Source organism: Callorhinus ursinus, unplaced genomic scaffold, assembly GCF_003265705.2.
Source record: "Callorhinus ursinus isolate GAN/ISIS: 27379988/994484 unplaced genomic scaffold, GSC_fseal_2.0 scaffold1, whole genome shotgun sequence".
Lineage (NCBI taxonomy): Eukaryota > Metazoa > Chordata > Mammalia > Carnivora > Otariidae > Callorhinus > Callorhinus ursinus.
Window position 1 is genome coordinate 17,359,717 of NW_027397063.1, and position 23,075 is coordinate 17,382,791.

Here is a 23,075-nt window from a genome sequence, read left to right on the forward strand (position 1 = left end):
TTTCCATTTGAGTAAGAGGAAAAATAAAAATGTAAGATTTCCAAAACATGATTTGCAAATTATTATCTTGTAGGTAATGCTCTTTGTGACTTGTTTGGAAGGGGGAAAAAAAATGGATTTCTGTCTTTTTATCCTCTCCAATGCCTAGCACAGGGCCTGCACAAATTAAGCATAGGAGCTTCCTCACCACAAATCACCGAAAATTGTGACTTTGGATCATTCTGGAGCAATCACATTGAGTTTATACTGAGTCCTTTATGGTACAAATATAAATAGATAATTAAAACCTTCCATTTGCAGAATCCCAAATAATAGTAACTTCCTGGTAGGTTTTCACAAAATGCCAAAGAATTTATATCCTGAAGATAAACTACCACACAGGGGCACCTGGGTGGCTCAGTCGTTAAGGGTCTGCCTTCGGCTCAGGTCATGATCCCAGGGTCCTGGAATCGAGCCCCGCATCAGACTCCCTGCTCTGCAGAAAGCTTGCTTCTCCCACTCCCCCTGCTGTGTTCCCTCTCTCCCTGTGTCTCTCTCTGTCAAACAAATAAATAAAATCTTTAAAAAAAAAAAAGAAAAAGATAAACTACCACAGATATAAAAATACATGCACACCTTTTTTCCCACTCAAGATAACATAATTAATATTCAGGCAACTTGTTCAGCTTCTGATAAACAAAACCAATTATTATGCTTTCTGTGCACATTTTTTTTAAATACCATTACTTAACTCCTTTCCTAGAAATTCCTTATTGAGAAGTACAGTACAGACTTCTTAGAGAAGGAGAAATACCAGAGCAAGAATTAAGGAATGAAATGACACAGAAAGTAATACACAAGTTGAAGAAGTTTAGTTTTAAGAGTGGAAGGTCACTTTTAAAAACCTGCATCTGGCTAATTTCCATAACAGGTAATGTTTCAATGAATGGTTTTGTTGGAAACTATCATCATATATGTGTATGTAAGGAGATGAAAGGAAGACAGAAGACAAGGTAAAAATGCAATCAGATAAAATCCCCAGATGTACTGTGCTAATGTAACAATTATAATTTCCATATTGGTTTCAGTATGAAGAACTTCTCTTTCTTCATGGACTAAGGCAGCTGAAAACTGTTCAGGAAACAGAGTCCGGAAAAATAGAGTACAACCCAAACTGGAGTACCTCATATTTCCACCTTTAAATCAAAATACTTTAAATTAGAGTTATTTTCTAATCCCACGGGGGGTTCCTCTTATATTACCATCATGATTAAATACCACGATTAATACAACTGGCCACTCCAAAACTGTAGGTATCATTCTTAGCCTCACCCTTTCCACCCCTTTGGTCAGGGGCCCATCTAGTCACTAAAACTCATCTGTTCTACTTGTAAAATAGCCATTGAGTCCATGCCCCCACCTCCTCTACTAGTGCGAAGTGCCAACCCTTATCCACTAATAAGAGCTAGTCAGAGTTCCAATCCTTACCCACTTCCACCTTGACCATAAAAACAGCTTCTTAGCTTGTCTCCTTATTCTACATGATTCTCCACTTGGTCCCAGAGTTGCCTTAACAAAACAGGGACTGATCATACCACACAAATAGATAAAAACTTTCAGTGCCATCGCCTACAGAAAAAATATTTCTCGTGTTTTACAAAAATAAAATAAAAAAAGTCTCCTACACTTGACACCAAACTCCCTTCCTGCCATGGCCTTCACAAACATCCCTACCATCCAGATTAGTTATAGTCATCTGTTTTCTGTATATGGATGTGGTCTTGTCACATCACCATGTATGCATTGCATACATCTCTCTTCCTAGTACATTTCTAAGCATCCTTCAAAACCTAGTTTGTATGAAGATGTTTTCAATTCCTTCCTCAAAAGAAGACTCATTGCCTAATTCTTGGTGTTCCCATAGCACTTTTTTATACCTCTTGAAAAATGTTTGACACAAATAAATAGACAATAAATACTTGTGGAGTGAATGAATGATCATTAATGAGATCAAAAGATCCCAATGGGTACCACTTGCTAGTGTGGTTTTTGAGGTTCAATCGGTAGAGTTCAGTAGGCAACAACAGGTGAAGAAGCATCATGGAGTGCAGTTCCCACAAGAAGCGTTAGGACAGACAAAATTATACATCTTCCTAGCTATATCCCCAGATCTCTTCTTTTAAATGCTGAGTACTTACAATTCTATTAACTGCTGTTAAAATTAGATATAGATTTTCTAGAATATGCTTTTTGTTATTTATTTAGCAAGCATTTATGGAATACTATCAACACTATGCCTTTAATGGATTAGGGATTCAATGATTAAGGACTCTTGATAAGTATCTCATATATATCAACAGTTGTAATATGCTTTTGGGTTTATTCAATACCAGTTTTATCACTCCTTTTTTATTATCTTAAATGGGGGTGGTCTGTCCTTTAAGAATGACTCGGATCTTTATCATGTCCTATTTTAGACATTAGGTGATCCATGAATTTCCCAATGGTTTATATTCATTTTAATGAGAGCCAATTATAAAAATCTAATTTAGTTGACTATATGCCCAGCAACCCTGTCCATAAATGTTCCTAATTAGGTATTACCTTAGTAGATTAACTGACACAAGCACTTTTATTTTCCCGATTAATTTCATGGAGCATAAGGAGAAATTTCAAAATCAAATATATTTTTAAAACCCAGCAGATGGCAGTGCAGTGCAGAATATGCCATTTTAAGACTTACACTCAAATTTTCCAAGTTAATTTCTAGAAGTAAAATGTGTTTCTTGGTGCATCTCTATAATGTAGGCATGTAGAAGAAGAGCAGGTGAAGGACAAGACAGGCTGAGAAGAGCAAGTTGATCAGATTCTGGTCAGAGTATGGCATAGAATTCTCCAGGGGACTGTCTGCATCTTTCCTACTAAGAATCTCTGACCTAAGAAGCAAAGAAATATTGAATGGAAATAGCAATTGGGTTTCTCCATTGCTCAATGTAGCCAGGCACTGGGAATTTTAAGTTTTTATTCTGTTATAAAATGGCTTTTGCTGACAAATTTTGCTCTGCAGAATGCAAACCTTGACTTCAGCCCCCATATTTTCAAATAATAAGTTTATAAGTAAATGAAGTGGTTACTAGATACTGCAGATGATGTGAAAAACATTCCAATAAATTTCCCCAAAGAACACATACAACAGTTCTAGGAGGTGTAAACATTAGGAGCTAAATGTCCAAACTGTAGTATTGATTTATCAAGGTTAAAATCAACAAAGTAAACATTCATATTTAACATCGATGAAGAAATATATATCTTTTCAAAATTTAAAATTCTAAACTTTTATAAATGACTGATTAAATGAAATAAACATTTACATTGGAAATTGAAATACATGCTTGTGAGTAAAGACCTAAATGACAAAAAATACATAATAAATATCCAAACATTGTACATATGGTTGGAAATTAAATTTACTATGTAAGAAACTTATAAAATCAATCTTTTTTTTTCTAAAGGGAATGTCTCAATAGAATGCCCGCCTGGTTCAAGTTCTTGTGCTGACGCTCTGAAGTGTGTAGCAATTGATTTATTTTGTGATGGAGAATTAAACTGTCCAGATGGTTCTGATGAAGACAGTAACACTTGTGGTAAGTAATGCCCCCCACATTTTCTCTCGCCACTGCCTTTTCATCCTCCCTCACTGTCTGTACACACACACACACACACACACACACACACACACACACACACACCCTCTGAGATACCAGAAACTACTGGAGAATGAGATATCCCCATACCCACAATTATAATTTAATACAGAACCTTATAATTTAATACAGAACCTAATAAATAAATATATATTAATATTTTCCTTAACTATATTATGCAATATTGAACATTAATTAAGTAGAATTCTATTTGATGACCATGGAAAGAATGCTGTGATTAATGTCAGTCATAAGTGAGGGAAGAGAATGTCATTGTTTTTCATCCTTTTTTTTTTTTTTTAAAGATTTTACTTATTTATTTGAGAGAGAGAGAGAGTGAGAGAGAGCACGAGAGGGAAGAGGGTCAGCGGGAGAAGCAGACTCCCCGCCGAGCAGGGAGCCCGATGCGGGACTCGATCCCGGGACTCCAGGACCATGACCTGAGCCGAAGGCAGTCGCCCAACCAACTGAGCCACCCAGGCGCCCCCATCCTTTATTAAATTACTCCAAACTATTATGAATTTGAAGGCTCTTTCATGTTTTTCACCATTATACCATAATATATCAATCTTTTTTTTCTTTTTTGCCATTCCAATGACCCCTCACTCAGTAATTGCCACTCCTTAATTTTGATTGTTGCTTTTGTTTGCCTTTTGACATAGAAACAACAAATAGACAAGTTTTGTGCTGGAGTTATAGTTCTGTGAGTAATACAAACCAGTTATGAATAAGATCTTGTCTCAAGAATAAAATATCCATGCTTTATTTGTAAATTTTGGCATCTGTTTAAGTGTTAACATTATTTTTATCAATTATTGTTATTATTATTATTTCACACTTAAGTAGTACTTACTCTATGCCAAGCATGACTTTAAGTGATTTAAACATATTTACTCTTTCACTTACTTCATTTTATAGTTGGGTAACATATATATGAAAGATTATCACATAACTGTAAATATAGATTGATAAGCAAGGTGAAGAACTATTTGAATAATTCTAACTTATAATTTATTCTTAAAGAATTAAGCAGAAAGCATGAATTGAACATTTTTTTGGTGTGGTTTATGATCATGATCAAAATTGACTACGAGCACAATTAATTCCTGAAATGTATAAAGGTTGTAGTTACAATTTGCTACACTTTGCTCTTCTATTATTTGCTACCCTTTGCTCTTCTTGCCTGATATTAATTGAAGATGAACTCTCCATTAACAACCAAAGCTTGAAAAGCTACCTAACCACTTGGTACTTACTTTAAAAGACAGGCAGTTGGCCTGTTTTCCAGGACCAACGCAAAAAAAGGCAACTTGACGAAAGAGGCTTCTACTAAGCAATCTCAATTCAAATGTTCTTTGATAAAATTCAAACCTTCAAAGTTTAACTACATATTTTGAAGTACACTCAGAGCGTATTGGAAGAAAGTGCAGGCTACAGAATATTTTTTAATCTATTTTATTTTTTTTAAGATTTTATTTATTTATTTGAGAGAGAGAGAGAGAGAGAGAGAAACAGTATGAGAGGGGAGAAAGTCAGAGGGAGAAGCAGGCTCCCCACTGAGCCGGGAGCCCGATGTGGGACTCGATCCCAGGACTCCGGGATCATGACCCAAGCCGAAGGCAGTCGCTTAACCAACTGAGCCACCCAGGCACCCTTTAACCTATTTTATATAACTAAGTTACTCAAAGAAGAAGAAAGCAACATTCTTTTTTGCTATGGTTTTCAGGCAGTTTCCAAAACCTTTGCAGGGAGAATATGATACAAGTGTGGAGGAATATGTAAGATGGCACTTGTATCATATTCTCCTCATACCTCATACCATCATGAGGTAATAAGAGTGATGTTGCTTAATATTTCAAAAAGAACAATGGATGCCAGAGTTCGACACATAGCTTTACACCTATTTAGCGATGATCGATAAACTTGAGTGGGGAGGAATATGTAAGATGAGTTGAATAATCAGAAAATGTCTTTACTGTCATGGAGTTAATAATGTTCATGGTAAAGCAAATAGCAGTGCATTTCCAAAAATAACCATAAAAGTATCATGTTAAGTGTGACAGTTTATCCTCACGTAAGTTATAAGGCCATGAATTCTTTGAGTCAGTATGGATTGATGGCATGAGCCTCAGTATTAGAACTGAATTAATTCTTTAAATTTTCTTTAAAGACACAATCAAACTGCATTTTTAGTTTTCAATATCATGGAGGTTGGTGTTCACTGAATCTTAGTCTGAACTAACCATGCATGTCACTAACTTTCTTAAGTCTCTAGATCCTCATTTTTCATTTTTCTTGGTTCTCTTCATTACTTGTATTTTAAAATTAGCATTGTATTGATCTTGGAAAATAAATGTAAAGCTTTTGTGGAATAAATGTGGACAAATCAATCAATTAATCTGTCTTTATCCAGCTAGGATTCTGGCTGTTAAGTTGTTTTATTCGTCATTCATCATTAGTGATGGTGAGCCCAAACCCCGGTGCACTTCACCGTAGCACCAACTTGAACTTTTAGTAGTGTCATCTCTACATGAAAGCTTGTGTCCATTAATCTACATTCACAAAAAAATTAATATAAGATTATTTTTTCTATATGAAATCGACCCTTGTGCATGAGCACGCTTTCTCTTTCTTTCTTCTCCAGCTGTGAGCTCTAATTCTAGTGTGTGTTATTAATAGAGTCACACTAATGTTGACTTCCTCACATAGCTTCCTTTTTTAGCCTTTAGTTATTTAGGTTTTACGCAACTTATAGCTGACTATAGCTGAACCAAGACTTCTTTAAATTGTTTTTCTCTTCTGATTAGAATGGCATCAGCAGGAAAGTTCACTTTTTAGCTGACCTATGAGAAGGAAAGCTGCTGACTCACAGCCTTTAGACTGATGTTCAGACCTATTTGGAAGTTGCCAACTGTCTCTATAGATTGTTTGCATGCCTCTATATATGTGCACGATAGACCTTGGTGGATGGGCATAGATCATGTTTGTTTTATACATCCTGGAGAATTTAAGTACCTAAACAAGCACGCAACTAGTAAATATTCAGCCAGCAGAGGGAGCTCTCAGTAGGTTCTAAAAGCGTAACTTTTAGGAATCCCTTCCTGTTACAGGCAACATTTCAGAGAGCTCGGTAAAAACCTGCTATTATTTGACAGGCTCGTTTATCTCCCCTTCAGGATTTTTTTCTCATGTTGCACTGTAAAGCACTATGCAGTCTAAAAAGTTATAATCCTGAACACCCAGTAATCCTGGTTATCCATGGCTGGGTTAGATCTGTCTTTCTGAAAGGCTATCCCGCTTCATTGTCTTGCATAAAACTCCGTTCTCCAGAAATATCCTGAAATTAAATGAAAAAATGTATGAGAAAGCCCCTAGAACAAGCCTATATCTTGAAATAATAATATTTTGGCATTGTGAACTTTGCTATTATAAGTAGTTCAATACTGTTGTAATTTTATTTTAAGTTCCTTCAGGAATATTCTTCTTAAGAATACTTTTATCCTCACATGCAAGAATTCCCCCGCATCCCTTTAGAGCAGAACTTGATGTGCAGATTATCCACTCCCACTAAAACAACTGGAAAAATTGATCCTATTTTTTAGGATCGGCTAAATACTGTGACAAACAATCTTAGCAATTTAAGACAATAACTGTTTGCTGATCATGTCATGGTCCAAGGAAGAGGGCAAGGGGCTGAACTCTGTCTAGGTATTCAGGATGCCAGTTCCTTCACTGTCCCCTCTGTCTCCTCTGTCCACAGTCCTCCCCTGGATGCTTTGCAACCCACTGACAGACAAGGGAAGAATGTCATGGAAGGTCTTTTTAGAAATCACAACTGGAAATAAACACAATTACTTCCACAATAGTTTAATGGCCAGGATCAGTACACATGGCTCCATTTTTAAAAGTGCAGTCTAATGACGTGCCCTGAAGGGTCTGAAGAAGGGTATAGCAAACCTACAACAATCCTGCCACCAGGGACACAAGTCAGGTTTTTGGAAAACTATGAATCTTGCTGCACAACACAGACCTGTTGAAACTTCCCCCAAAAGATGTAGTGAATGGGTGTGAAGAAGGGAGGAATCACTGAAATGTTACCTGATTTACAAACTGGTTTCATAAATTCTTAAACCAGTCCTGTTTTTTGCCCTTCTTACTCTATCAGTTTTGCTTCCTCCTATTTGTTGTAGAATGTTATTGCAAGTACGAGCTATTCTAATTTTAAGAACAATGGAAATGGTGGAATTCTTTAAAATTGCCTGTTCCTTCTTTTATTTACAATTCTGCACACACATGCCCTCTACCCTCCCCCACTTTTCAGTTCAAAGAGTAGATGATAACAGCATGATAGCTCTATATATTGAGGTACCAGTCAGGATAGCCTTTTATGCTCAGCAGTAAGACTGTCTGGTTTGAATTGTCACTAATAAGCCAGGAGAACGTTGGCTAGTTACTTAACCCCTCTGTGCCTCACTTTCCCCACCTATAACTTTATAAGATTGTTGTTACAATTACATTAATATGTCCATAATAACTTCAGAAGAGTAGCTGGTACATAGTAAACACGCCATCAAAACTAGCAGTTATATTAAGACATAACTGGCAGGATTGATTGCTCTGTTTCATTAAATATAAACTCTTTACAAGAGCAGGAGACTTTCTTGCACTGCCTGTGATCTTGAAGTCCACGTTTTTTGTTTTTGTTTTTTCACAAACAGATTAAAAGGCTCCATAGATCACCTAAAATATAAGCAGACACTATTTTTACTTTTATAGTCATTGAAGCTAAGGGATTGATTGTCCCATTTACTTGGGGCATGGTCTGTGGTGAGCAGAATTGAGGGTGAAAAAGATTTCCTTTTACAACTAGGATATTACTTAATTCTGCATTGAAAAAATCACATATTTTACTGTTTATCTTCAAATCGTACAAATTCTCCTCAACTGTCCTTGTCTGCTCGGGGAACTATTACACGTAGGAAGATTCGGTTCTCTCAAGCCCTGATACTCTCCACTTCCTCTCCCAAATCTGTGATGGATTTTTCAGTGCTTAGTCTTTTATCTTGGATTATCTTTTCTGTTCTCAGTTTTTGTTGTTGTTTATTGGTTGTTTTGTTTTTTGTCTTCTGCTGGGAATCAGGCATCAAGTCATAATCCAACGTAGTGAATTTCTAGGCCATTATTTTTAAAGAGACTTTAAGTCTTACAACTTACAATCTTACAGTCTTACAATCACAAAGTGAATTCTTATCCTTTTTTAAAAATACCAAAACTAGCAAAAAGCCAACCAAAAACAAGAGAGTTTTATGAAAATTTCTATATGCTGTTCACTTTTTCAGTTTTTTCTTTTGTCCCTATAAAACATTAGATGTCATATAATAGCTTGTATTTTATAACTTGACAGAAATACTGTATACTGTCACATGGGATTTTCCATCCATCCCTATTTAGGATTAGCTTATTTTAGCTCTCAGATTCCAAGAGCAGCAATTTAATTTTAACAAATTTCTTTAATCTCCCTACCCTCCATCAGTGCTTCTGGCCTATAAGGAATTAACAACCTGCTCAGAGGAAAAGGACATGGTCTAAGAGTAGTTATTTTAGAATATGGTGTCAACAGAATCAAGTAACTAAATATAGAAAATAATCTAAGAAAAATTGAAGATTGTGAAAATAAAATGGGTTTTATTTTTTTGACACATAATATACATAGTAACTGTAAAGGGGACACAAAAATAGTGAGGCATGGCTCCTGGTTCATGCCCTCAGTATGATTCTAAACTAGTTGGAAATTATTCAGATGTAAGTTAAAGACAACTGATTATACATGACATCAAAGAGAAGTATATGAAGTAAATTTGCTACAAAAATTAAAAGAGGAAAATGAGGAATCATGAAAAGTAAAAGACATATTCAGGAATATTGAATGAAAATACTGAGCTAGCAAATTCATCCAAAGAAAGCAAGAAGTTTACAAGATGGTGTAATAGATTGGATGGATAGAATTCACCACAGGCCACCAGCAGCACACATGTCATTTGCCTGGCCATGGTCTGATCATCTTCAGAAGGACATAGCATGTAAGGCACATATTTGAAATTCACCCTAACTCCAATTTAATGGGGAAAATAAGACCAAAAAATTAGTAGCTATTTGTCTAAGTTAGAAGTTTATAATTCAAATATATTTATTTCCTTAAAAATATGAAAAAATACTAAAAATGCAGCTTAGGTATGAGTATTTAGAAATAGAATGCTTTTCTAAAGGAATCTATGGTGGGTTATGTACTCGTATTTGAAAATAGACACTAGATTTTAAACATGAGAGCTGATCTACTCCCATTCGATCATTTCAGTTTTGTAAAATGGCCTCATACAGATTCAGTCATGAATGTTCTGTGAAGTGTTCATTAGCCAATTTGAATCCCATTTCATATGAGAAAACTTTCCAGGATTGGTTTTTGTCTAACATGAATTCCCATCTTTTTTCACAGCCACAGCTTGTGATGGAAGGTTTTTGTTGACTGGATCTTCTGGGTCCTTTCAGGCTGCTCATTACCCAAAGCCTTCTAAATCGAGTGTTGTTTGCCAGTGGATTATACGGTAATATATCATCTTCTATTCCCTGTTTTTAAGTCATTAAGTCTTTCTCAGATACAGTACGCCCTACCACCTTCAGTAGTCTATTTTTGAACAATCATTTTCACTAGCTATGAAGCAAAGTCTTCCCAACTGATAACTTGTCCAAGAAGTTTCTCTCTCATTCTTCACCTTTACTAAGGTGTTCTGTGCTGTGGATAATACTGTCTAATAAATAGGGCCATCATTGAACTCTGCAGCAGGTCTTTTTTTTTTCCCCTGTGATTGGCACAGATTAAGTGCTGCCAAGGTGAACAGCAAGCATTTATATTGGTATATTGCAATATATAATATTCCCATCACTTGCATCCGGGCCACAGAAGAGTCCCTTTCTCATAATGTCAGCATCTGTAGGAAAATCTCCTCTGGTGTGATTCAGTCATGGCAGATTAAGAGAGGGGACACCCACTATACACATCCTGGTTTGCTAGATCTTGAATAACACTGGGATCAGTTACTATGTATTTGCTTTCCAAGCTCTTAATTCAATCCACTCATTCAATCATTGTGATGATCCAAATAATCAAGCTGAAGGCTGATCCACTTTAATGTTTATCTAAGCATTTTTCACACAGGAGTAGTACCTGATGTTCCTTCCCAATATTTGAAAGGAAAATAATTTGTACCCAAATAAACAAAAGTAACACTGAGATAAACTCATTACAACTTTTTTTTTTTTAAGTCCAGGACTTCTCACAGTTTCAAATAAGTTAACAAGCAATATAAATCTCAGAAAAAAAAAAAATCATCTTAAGCCACTGATCGTTTTCCCCCACAAAGCATGAAGAATAAGTGTTCTATGGACTACACTTTGATAAATGACATTCTAGTTAGTTCATTTCTCTTAACAGCTGGATGGGATTATGATTTCCCAATCCAACCTACTGCATAATAGTTTTAATCATTGTGATGACTCACTAGAAAACCAGGGGAATCAACATAATAGCTGATTAAAGAAGGTTACAAGGCAGTGCCAAGAAAGTTCTTTCCAACCGTATGATAGAAATGGCCCCATAAAGATGCACAGTGTTGTTTACTTGTGTAGAAATATCCCAGAGACGAGATGGGATATGAAGGGAAGATTGTTCCAAACACATTTACTTGGCATTATTCAGGGAAAGAAGAACATCCTATTCTCTTTAAATAATTTCTATTTTGGAGCTCAACCACATGTAAGTCGTTTTCATGCTCTAGACAACAGGTCACTTGTGTGCCTGAGACAAGATTTTTGTATTAAAAATGGCAGCTCACTTGTCAAGTGAAGAATTAACCAATTTGGGAGATATTGTTTCCAATATAATCACATCAAATTTTAAAAGAAGCATTTATAAATGGTTCTTAGCATTGTTCATAAGCAAAATGAAAAATATTCTATTCCTTACTTAAAATGTCAGCAGAAAGCTTTAGAAAAATCTTAAAATTACTTCCTCTGAAAATGAAAAGAACATGAATCCTAAATTATTTCTTCATGGCAATCTTTGGAATTTTATTAATACCAAATAAAACAATTTAATTGTTAAATCCACTGCTTAATAAAGCTCGGTCAAATTTACAGGAATGTTTATAAGCAGAACAAAACAAATTTGCCATAATAGTAGTATCATTTGTGTAATAATCACACTATGTTAATTAAGGATTTGTATGGTTTTGTTCTTTTTACTTTCTTCTCTAATACTTAATTTTAAAAATATTTTTAAGAAATCCACCATTAGGGGCACCTGGGTGGCTCAGTTGGTTAAGCGGCTGCCTTCAGCTCAGGTCATGATCCTGGGGTTCTGGGATTGAGCCCACATCGGGCTCCCTGCTCAGTGGCGAGTCTTCTTCTCCCTCCCCCTCTGCCTCCACCCATGCTCCTGCTCCCTCATGCACACTCTCTCTCTCAAATAAATAAAATCTTAAAAAAAGAAAAAAAGAAAAAAAAGAAATCCATTAGTGCAGCAATGATTTTGAAAACCCAAAGAATCCAAAATATTACCCTAAACATTGTACTTCAAATGAAATTATGATTTAATTAATCATATAAACAACCTAAGTATGCTTTCTTCTCAAAACTGATTACTACAATAATGATGCATTGTCCTTGATAGTTTGTTTCTCCTAATGGTGATCAAAGTGGGGGTAAAGACAATGATGTTTCCTACAAGATTTGAAGACTGCTTAAATAGTAGAGAAATACCTAAAATGCAATTAAACTGTATTTTGAGCTAGACCAGCCCATCCTTGGAATTATATTAAAACTACATTTAGCAGAGTGTCAAATATTAAGAATCTGAGCACTGGAGATAGTCTGTACGAGTTCAAATCTGCTCTCTACAGATCCAAAATGTGTGATCTCAGGCAAATCACTAAATTTCTTTGACCCAAAATTTCTACATTCATAGAGTTCATGATCTCTAAATTCAGCGGCTAAAGTCACTATTAAATGTAGTAGTGAATGTAAAGGGCTTAGCCCCATATTAATATATCAAAAAAGTGAACTCTAAAAGAGATTACTATTGATACAAAAATGCAAAAATGCATAAATTACATTAGAAAAACATTCATTCCCTTCAAAAAATCATAAGCATACCATGTCTAATATTATAAAAAACAGATATTGTATTTTCTAATTAGTCTTACATTTATAAAAGACCACATTTTTATTGCAGGTAAGTTGGCTTTTCTGAATCAGAAGAAATAGAAAATAATATGCACCGGTTCCTCTCTTCTACCTTCGACTTCATATTTTAAAAAAGTAAAAGAATCCTGAAAACAAAAGTTCCTAAGGAGCTTCTCTTGTATCCTTTGGTTTCATAGCTTAAAAATATCACATGAAGAAAAACTCACTATATTCCTGCCTAAAGACACCAAAGCTTCAATTTAAAAAACAGAAATCACCCCTGAAGGTTGCTTCATTTCTTCTTCCTCTGTCTTCTTAAGCTTTGATGCTGGAGTCCCTAGAGTTCTCACCTGCAGGCTCACTCCCCCATCCCTGAACCGACCTAACAGAGGCAGAATTTATATAAATGGCTACCACCATATGTCCATAGATGACAAGATCTTATATATAGAAAATCATCAAAATACACACACATACACACACACAAAAACACAACTAATAAAAAAATTCAACAAAGTTACAGAATACAAAAATCCTTGTAAAAAATCAGTTGTGTTTCCATACACTAACAATGAACAACCTAAAAAACGAAATTAAGGAAACAGTCCCTTCCCAAACACACACACACACACACACACACACACACACACACACACACACACACACAACATTCACATAGCACAAACACCATATTCACCCCACACATAAACAACACACATACAATTAACACACACCACAAATCCACCACACCCACATCATACCGCACCTACAGAAAGAAAAAAAAAATAGGGAGAAATCTTCATAACATTGGTCTTCAATGACACTAAAAACATAGGCAACTAAAGCAAAAATAGACAAGTGGCATTACATCACATTAAAAAACCTTCTATACTGCAAAGGAAACAATCAGTAGAGTGAAAAGGCAACCTATGAAATGGAAGAAAATATTTGCAAGCCATATATCTGATAAAGGGTTAATATCCAAAATATATAAGCAATTCTTACAACTGCATAGCAAAAGAACAAAGAACCCAGTTAAAAAATGGGCAAAAATCTCAAGTAGATATTTCTCCAAACAAGGCATACAAATGATGAACAGGCACTTGAAAAGTTGCTCAGCATCAATAATCATCAAGGACAGGCAAATTAAAATCGCAATGGCCATTATAAAAAAACAGAAAATGATAAATACTGGTGAAGATGTGGAGAAATGGAGAAAACGGAACCCTGTGCACCACTAATGGAATGTAAAATGGTGTGATCACTACGGAATAGTGGAATATGGACTATAGGGACTCCTCAAAAATTTTTAAATGGTACTACTATATAATCCAGCAATCCCGTTTCTGGGTATTTATCCAAAAGAGTTGAAATCAGAATCCCTAAGAGATATTCGCACTCCCATGTTCACTCCCGTCACAGCATTATTCACAATAGCCAAGAGGTGGAAACAACCTAAATGTCCATTGACCAATGAATGGATAAAGAAAACGTGCTACATACATACAATGGAATATTATTCAGCCATTAAAAGAAGGAAATCCTGTCATATGCAACAACATGGGTGAACTTTGAGGACATCATGCTAAGTGAAATAAGCTTTTCACAGAAGGACAAATACCACAGGATTGCATTTATATGAAGCATCTAAAGTAGTCAAACTCATAGAGACAGGAAGTAGAATGGTGGTTTCCAGGAACAAGGAGAGGGTGAAATGGAGAGTTACTGTTCCACGGGAAGAATGTTTCAGTCATGCAAGTTGAAAAAGTTCTAGAGATCTGCTGTGTAACATTGTGCTTATAGTTAACAGTTCTGTATCATATACTCAAAAATTCACTGAGTGTCAATCTTATGTCGTGTCTTTTTTTAATCATAATTAGAAAATACATTCAAATTTTAGAGTGCATAAAGAGTTGTAACAACCTATTAAGAGTGTAGTAATCTATTTTTTGTTTTAATTTAGTGTAAATCAAGGACTCTCCATTAAACTGAGCTTTGATTATTTTAATACATTTTATACAGATGTATTAAATATTTATGAAGGTGTGGGTACAAGCAAGATTTTAAGAGGTAAGTTAAAACAAATATATAATCCATTATCAAAATGAAAATATGTGGTAAACTCTTTGAAGTAATGTGTTTTCACTTTGATTTTAAGCTGAATGTGAACTTGAACTTTAAGTTACTGACAGGAAAAAGCAAAACTGGTTCTCATTATAAAAATTAACAATTTAGTGCCCTATGTGATCAATCTTCTTAGTAATAAAATGGTTATGATTTCACAAGATCCTTTTCTACTTTGGGTTTTTAAAATCACGTGGAATTTTCCAAAGAAATATAATTATGTCTTTGGTTACTATGCTTTCTTTAATTGTTACTCCCCATTAAGCAAAATTCAGACAAATCCTGAAAACCATTGTTTTCATTCTCTCTAGCATTGCAACTCACAGAATATCTTCCTATTTTCAATATGCACTTGACTTCTCAGTCTCTTGCAGGGCTATTTCGAATAAAGCGGGTAAAATAATGACTAGCCCAGGATGTAAGATCAGTAAATGATAGCTGTAGGGGGTATTGCTCTTATGTAACCATCTGTCAGTATGTACGTGGACACCCTTAGAAGCTGAAAAGAAAGCAGGGAATGAATTAATATACATGGGCTCACTCCACTTTATTCTGTCTGGTCTCAAAATGCATAGACCTACCTATTCATGATAGCCAACAAATTAAGAGTGAAATTCCAAGAGGAAATAAAATAAGGATGAAGAAGAGGATATAAAAATTGAGTCCAGGGAATAACTAGTTTTCCTCACACTTTGAAGGGAGAGTCAAGAGTAGAGCTGACATGAGGTTACAAGTGACACCTGTTGTTCAAGTTTATATAATAGCTGCATTTATTTCAACTATTTTGGCTTTCAAATTGTACTTGTGATAATGAAAAGTGAATCCTATCTAGTAAGTGTTTTTGATTAAACAGTTTGAGAAATATTTAAGCACATGATATATACTTTGCATTGGGTGCTATTAATGTAACATTCACTATACTGAGTGTTGTGTGTAGATATTCTTATTTTATATTTTCAATAAACCTGCAATGTATGCATTACAGGAGAAGGAAATGAGGCCTAAGAGGTTAAATGACTACAAGTCCATGGAGCTAGTTAGTGTTGGAGGCAGATATCTGACTTCAGACACTCTGACTTTGGGGCACCTGGGAGACTCAGTCGGTTGAGTGGCTGCCTTTGGCTCAGGTCAAGATCCCAGGGTCCTGGGATCTTTGCTCAGTGGGGAGTCTGCTTCTCCCTCTCCCTCTCCCCGCCCCCCGCTCATACTCTCTCTCTCTCATGCTCCCTCTCTCAAATAAATAAATAAAATCTTAAAAAAAAAAGACTCTCTGACTTCAAACACAATGCAATTACTCATTGTGTTAGAAAAGCCCCTAGTACAAATATAATAGTGAATATACATAAAAGAGATGAACTCAAGTAAGTCACATTTGGCTAAAATAAATGGGCCAGCCATTTGATAATCTGCTTATTTCTGTGGTTGATAAATCCAGTTCCTTAAAATTATAATCAACATAAGTATTTACATTAATAAACAAATAAGTCAAGTCATATAAATTTCTCCAAGGACTAATGTGATATTAATAATAAATTTTAGCATACGCTAATGGCTTGCAATGTACAAAATAGTATTCTAAGCACTTTAAGTTAGCTCAATAAAAGCTCCCCAAAACCATACTATGTTAAGTGTTTTATAATTTTTACTTCTATAGATGATGAAAGCAAAATTCACAGAGGCTAATTGCCAAAAGTGATAGGTGTAAGTTACCTTCATGTTCCTTTGCTGCTTGAATACCATGATTTGCCTAAATGTTATTCTCACCTATTTTCATGTGCTTAGATTTTCAGTAATTCATAAATAAATCTTAGAATCACCAGGCATAGTGATGTGAATAACGCACAAATAACTATCATAAAAAATCAATAAGGAAATTAAATATCCAAATAGACAAAAATCTATGAGAGTGTAAACTCTTGAGAATAAAAAATCTGGGAGGATATCCCTTATTTGGCTTAGAGTCAGGACAGAAAAAATGATAAAATCAATATAAAATTCCATAGAAAAAAATCTTTCACTCACCTAGTATTCTTTTGAAGTCCTACAATTATATGGGTAGACAGGCAAAGAAATACTCTTGTTTCTATTGCGACCCAAGTTTTAACCATTATTAGTGTGGCATGAGAAATACCTGATAGAGCCAAATTTTTAGTTTTATAACTGCTTAGCTTGTGTGCTTCTTAGAGGAACTGCCTCAATAAAGGAATACATCTTTTCTTTTTATATGTGCATATAGTGTTGTGCGGCTAATAATTAAAAATAAAAATAGAGCTTTTTCAAACCACAAATATGCATAATAATTTGAGGTTTTCTGATGCTGAGGAGAAGAGGCATTTCGATTAAAAAAATCAATCATAACTAATGCTTTTAGTTAACTAAAAGTTAACTAAAGTATAAGATAGGTTGTAGATCAATTGATAAAACAATAAATTGATGGATGGACAGAGGATGGATCAATCAATAGATGAATAACCAGATAGATATATACATATAATAGTCAGTCATTTTTTTTTTTGTAGCTTCTCTCTGGGAAACCAAACCTGGCATAATTAGGATCTTTTCCAACCAAGTTACTGCCACCTTTCTTATAGAATCTGATGAAAATGATTATATTGGATTTAATGCAACATACACTGCATTTAACAGCACAGAGCTTAATAGTAAGTATTGTTTATTCTTTAGCCTTTGAATCTTCAGATGCTTCAATATTGTAATGGAACTTTAAAAGTAGCAGAACCTAAAATTTTAGAACAAGATCATAATTTGTCTCATTATGTAAGTTCTTATGAGTATCTACTTGGAGAAATTGGGAAATTAGAAAATAGTTCATGTTCTTCAAAAGAATCAAATAACCAATTTGACAAAAATTACAAGGTTTCATATATATGTATATGCATAAAACTAATTCTGAGAACATTCCATATCAACCTAATTTTGACCCAAGTATTAAATTTAGTAAAAAAAGGAGAGAAAAATAGGAGACAAAGTTTATGCGGGTGAACCAAGAGAGGTAAGATGTAAAACTTAAAGAACAATAAGAATAAGAAGCTTCTCTGCTAAAGCCCTACCTGGATATAGGAAGCATGTTAATTTAAGACAGTTGACAACAAAAAGCTGGTTTTTTTTTTAACTAAATGGAATGAAACAAAATTATGATGAATAAAAAAAAGATTGTGTGCCTGACAATTATAAGTGTATAGAGGAGCATAGGGGAAGGGAGAAAAAAATAAAACAAGATAAAATCAGAGAGGGAGACAAACCATAAGAGACCTTTAACCATAGGAAACAAACTGCAGGTTGCTGGAGGGGAGATGGATGGGGGGATGGGGTACCTGGGTGATGGGCATTAAGGAGGGCATTTAATGGAATGAGCACTGGGTGTTATATGCAACTGATGAATCACTAAATTCTACCTCTGAAACTAATAATACACTATATGTTAATTAATTGAATTTAAATAAAATTAAAGTAAAAAATAAGTGTATAAGACAGTATAAGACTAGATTATTTTCATGCAACTGATTACAATTAGTCACAGTGTGGACTAAATTTGAAGTGTTTTCTTTTTTTTAATTCACAGATTATGAGAAAATTAACTGTAATTTTGAAGATGGCTTTTGTTTCTGGGTCCAGGATCTAAATGATGATAATGAATGGGAAAGGACTCAGGGAAACACCTTTCCTCCTTTTACCGGACCAAATTTTGACCATACTTTTGGCAATGATTCAGGTATAATTCATATTTAATTCAAAAATCAAAAGGAAAGTGGTATATGTTGTCTGTTGTTTAATTCAAAACAGTTTTTTTAGATTTTCTTTTTAAAAATAATCATGACTAATAAGTACTTTTAAATGAAAATGCTAATCAAATAGGCAAGTAAAAGTTTGTATTAAAAAACATATTCTTTTACCCTATATATTCATGAAATATTAAAAAGTACACAGGGGCCATTACAGACGAGAAGGCTTGGGTTGTCGCCCTAGATTTGCCACTTATTATTTACTAATTGGACTTGTAGGAGGCAGTTAGCTTTTCTGAACTATGGTCTACTTTTCCTTAATTTCATTTTCCAATTATTTATTGTTGGTGTAGAGAAATACAGTTGATTTTGGTATATTGGTCTTGAACCCTGAAACTTTGCTGAACTTGTTTATTAACGCTAATAGTTTTTAAAGACTATCTTAGAATTCTCAATATACAAGATCATGCTATCTTGGAATAAAGATCTAGAGATAGATTTTCTTCCGAGGAGCTGACTTAGTCTGTTTTATAACTTATAGTTTATGACAGAATACCACAGACTGCTTCGTTTAAACAATAATTTATTTCTCAGAGTTTTGTGGACTGGAAGTCTGTGGTCAGGGTGCCAGCATGGTCAGGTTCTGGTGAGAGCTCATCATGGACCCATGCCTTCTCACTGTATCCTCACACAACAGAGGGAGAGAGACAGAGAGTCAGCACTCTTTCCTGTATCTTCTCATAAGGTCACTAATTATCTCCCAAACACCCTACCTCCAAACATCATCATATGGGATTAGAGTTTCAACATATAAACTGTGGAGACACAGCCATCCATCCATACCAAAAGGACTGTGGATGAGCTGATTCTAAGGCCTGGCCCTGAGGGAAGGGTTGTAATTTGTAAATACCTTTTTGTGTGAATATTAGATTTAGATTTCAGGTAAGAAAATAACATTGGAAACAATAATAGTTGATGGAAAAGACCAGAAATCATGGGGAATTATCAGGAGATAAGGAAATCATAGTGGGAAGACCACCCATGAAAATCCTGGAAGCCTGTATTTATAATAACGAATCACTGAACAGGGAGTTTCCAAACCTAGAAGTAATGTGGATCTTATAAAGCAAGAAAAATGACAAAAAGGACAGAACAGAAATTTCTGCATTTAGATAATTTTCTTAGGCAAAATCCATCCTACAATATGACTTGTCAAAAGGTTACTGGTGAAAATATGGTTCAATTCAAAAAACATGCATTGCAATCTTCCTTTAACCAGACATGGCTCTAGGCATTGAGCACACAGATCTCATATCACCACTTCCATAAAATCTGTCTAAAAGTTCCGAGTTGAAATTTTCCTTTCCATTAAACATTATAAACACTTCTTTTATTTTTCCTGCCACATGGTCTTATATTTTCTTAGTTATTTGTTTCTTTTCAGAAACAAGAAGCTTCTTTTTCATCTTTGAATTCCTAGTGCATTCTCAGTATCTGAATCTAATTAACATGTAAAATTATTCTTAAATTTAATGAATGAGTATCTACAACTTTGACTCAATAAGTAATTCCTGATTGAGTGAGTTATTGACTGCGTGAAATTGTTTGTAACATAAAAATAACCTGAGCACATGTGCATTGTAATTTATTATCAATGGCCACTTTTGTTACAGAGATCGATACTCTCATTTTTATAACCTGAAAAGTAAATAGCTGATTTAATGTCAATTGTGAATGATATCTGGTAAAAGGACATTAAAGAATTCACTTTTTCAGGGCAAAAATGTATCTGACTAATTCTGTTCTTTCAGACAATGGTCTACCTGGAATAACAAAATTTGGTTCATCACACTACTTCAACTTGATCAAAATATTGCTTAATAAAAAGTGACTACTTTTGATCTATTTTTAATCTATTTCCACAGTCATCAATAAAAGCCTCAGTTGATTAATTCTTCTACTCCTTTATTCAAGAAGTATTTTTTTTGAGCCCCAGTCCCTAATCAAGGGACTCAAAATATTATCTTTGAACAAAAATAAACCAGATTTTCTGCAATCATGGAACATATATTCGGCGGGGGGAAGAAACTTAAAACTAGAAACTAAGCAATGTGTATGACAAGTAATTACAATTTGTGGGTGTGCTAAATATGAATGAGTGCTCCCAGAAAATATATAGAGCTTGGTAAGGGCAATGGTGAGGGCAAGTGTGCTGAGGTGCTGTTGCAGATTAAAACAGGGTGATCAGGTGAGGTCCCATTGAAAGGTGACATTCAAATCAAAACTTTACAGAACTGAAGGAATCAGCCACACAGATTATTCTACACAGAGGGAACACGCAGAACAAAGACTTTAAAGGGAGCATGTCTGACCTGTTTGAAGCCAGGAGGCCAACATGGCTGACATGGAATAAACAAGGCCAGTAGAGTGCAGATAATAGTGGGTCTTCTATGGCTTTGGCTTTTTCCTCGGTGAAATGAAGAGCTATTGGATGTTCCTGAGCGTAGCAGTGATAGGATTCACACTGGCTGCTAGAATAGTTTATGGAAAGGCAGGAATGTTGTCAGGGAGACCAGTGGAGAGTTATCACCCAACCCAGAGAAGAGGCCACAGGACTTTCAGATCAGTGGGAGCAGACGCACTGTGGTCAGATTCTGGAAATAATCTGAAAGGAAAGGCAACAGGATTCTGCTTAATTAGTTAGCAGTGTAGAGCTATGAACAAAAATGTGTTCTGTGTAGATGGCCAATCCCATTAGACCAAACATATTCAGTACTGAAAATAATGACATGCATACTATCATACGTAGTTAATCTTCTTTGAACAAGTGACTTGCCAGAGCCTGATCCCCTGTGGATAAATTAGTAATCTGCACAGCTAAAGACCAACCCCAAAGTGATAACCACCCTAGCTCTCTGAAGAAGCCTGGCCTAAAACAGTCAAATAATTTGACCACATTTTTGTCTTTATTGTAATAAAAAAAAAAAAGTCTTTACCACACTTGGACAAGAGTAGTTAGAGGAAAGTACAGAAAGCATTTATATCTATTGACTATGACAGATACCTTTTATGTAGTTGAAATCTTTGACGTTCAAATGATCATTTTTCTACTCTTATGTCATCATAATAAGAGATAAAATAATTCCACTTATATTTGAAGAATATAAGTACATTACAGGAGAAAAAATGGTTTCAGCTTGCCAGCAGATTAAATAACTAGAGAAATAGGATGAAAATGACCAAAGTGAAACAGGTTGAATGTCAGGTGGAGGTTTTAAATAGTTGGGTCGGAAATGGAGTCTCAGGAGAAAGTCCTGTAGCGGGAGTTATTTAAAATGAGCCAAGTCAGAGCAGTTCAGAGCCCACCAGGGGCAGTGGTGTAATGAGAACGGATGATAGGATTTAATAGGTTCTCTCCAACTCTCATACCAGTGATTTTATAATCTACCAGACATCCTCCCACCACACACATACACACCCAGGGGCATTTTTCTTCCAACCTGCTTTTTTATGTGTCAGAACATCCTACCTCTGAAATGGAAGAGAATTAAATCTCTCCTGCTGTTCCTCTTATCCATGCAGGGGTTTTTTGTTCTTTGCCTTCACTTTAAATGACAGAAAAGTCTAAATGAAACTGAATAAACTTTGAATTAACATTGCTTTAGGGAAGAACATCTAAGCCCCTTAGCTTTTTTGGCTCCTTCTAAAGAACTCTCTCCTGGTAGAGCAACGGGCTCCTAAATCTGCACTGTCAAGGCTCAGAGTTTCTCTGTACCTTCTAGAAGCAAAGGGAGTCAGTGGAGATGATGGCAATGATACAGGGCAGCATCTTGGGGTGCTCAGAACTGGCTCATTTGTTCAGAACATTCAGAGAAAATGAGGTCAGTAACATGTGAAAATTTCAGAAATGTAAGGGTCACAAGAGGGCTAGGCAGCCCAAAGAAAGTATTTCTTTGTTGGCCTTTCTCAATGAAATCATTAGTGTTTCTAACGCTTAGGGGTTAGCATAGTGTAGTAGCAAAGACCATTAAAATGAGACTCTGAAGTCAGCTAGATTTAGATCAGCACTGCAAGTTATCTCTTCTCTTTCTCCACCTTAGGTCCCTCATCTGGGAAGTGGGTTGATGATAATAGGACCTGACTTTAGAGGCATGTTTTGAACATTAAATTGGTTACTATGCTTACGAAAGAAAGAAAGAAAGAAAAGAAAGAAAGAAAAGAAAGAAAGAAAGAAAGAAAGAAAGAGAAAGAAAGAAAGAAAGAAAGAAAGAAAGAAAGAAAGAAAGAAAGA

The 23,075-nt window shown here is 35.1% G+C and overlaps 1 protein-coding gene across 1 annotated transcript in view; it reads left to right on the top strand.

Moving 5' to 3' along the window:
* Positions 1-23,075, top strand: part of TMPRSS15 (transmembrane serine protease 15) — a 112,790-nt gene that overhangs the window by 19,697 nt on the left and 70,018 nt on the right. Inside the window, exons 7-11 of the mRNA XM_025885432.2 lie at positions 3,492-3,623; positions 10,177-10,285; positions 14,884-14,990; positions 17,564-17,704; positions 18,625-18,774. Of these exons, the coding sequence (XP_025741217.1) occupies positions 3,492-3,623; positions 10,177-10,285; positions 14,884-14,990; positions 17,564-17,704; positions 18,625-18,774 (639 nt within the window). The remainder of the gene's footprint in view (positions 1-3,491; positions 3,624-10,176; positions 10,286-14,883; positions 14,991-17,563; positions 17,705-18,624; positions 18,775-23,075) is intronic.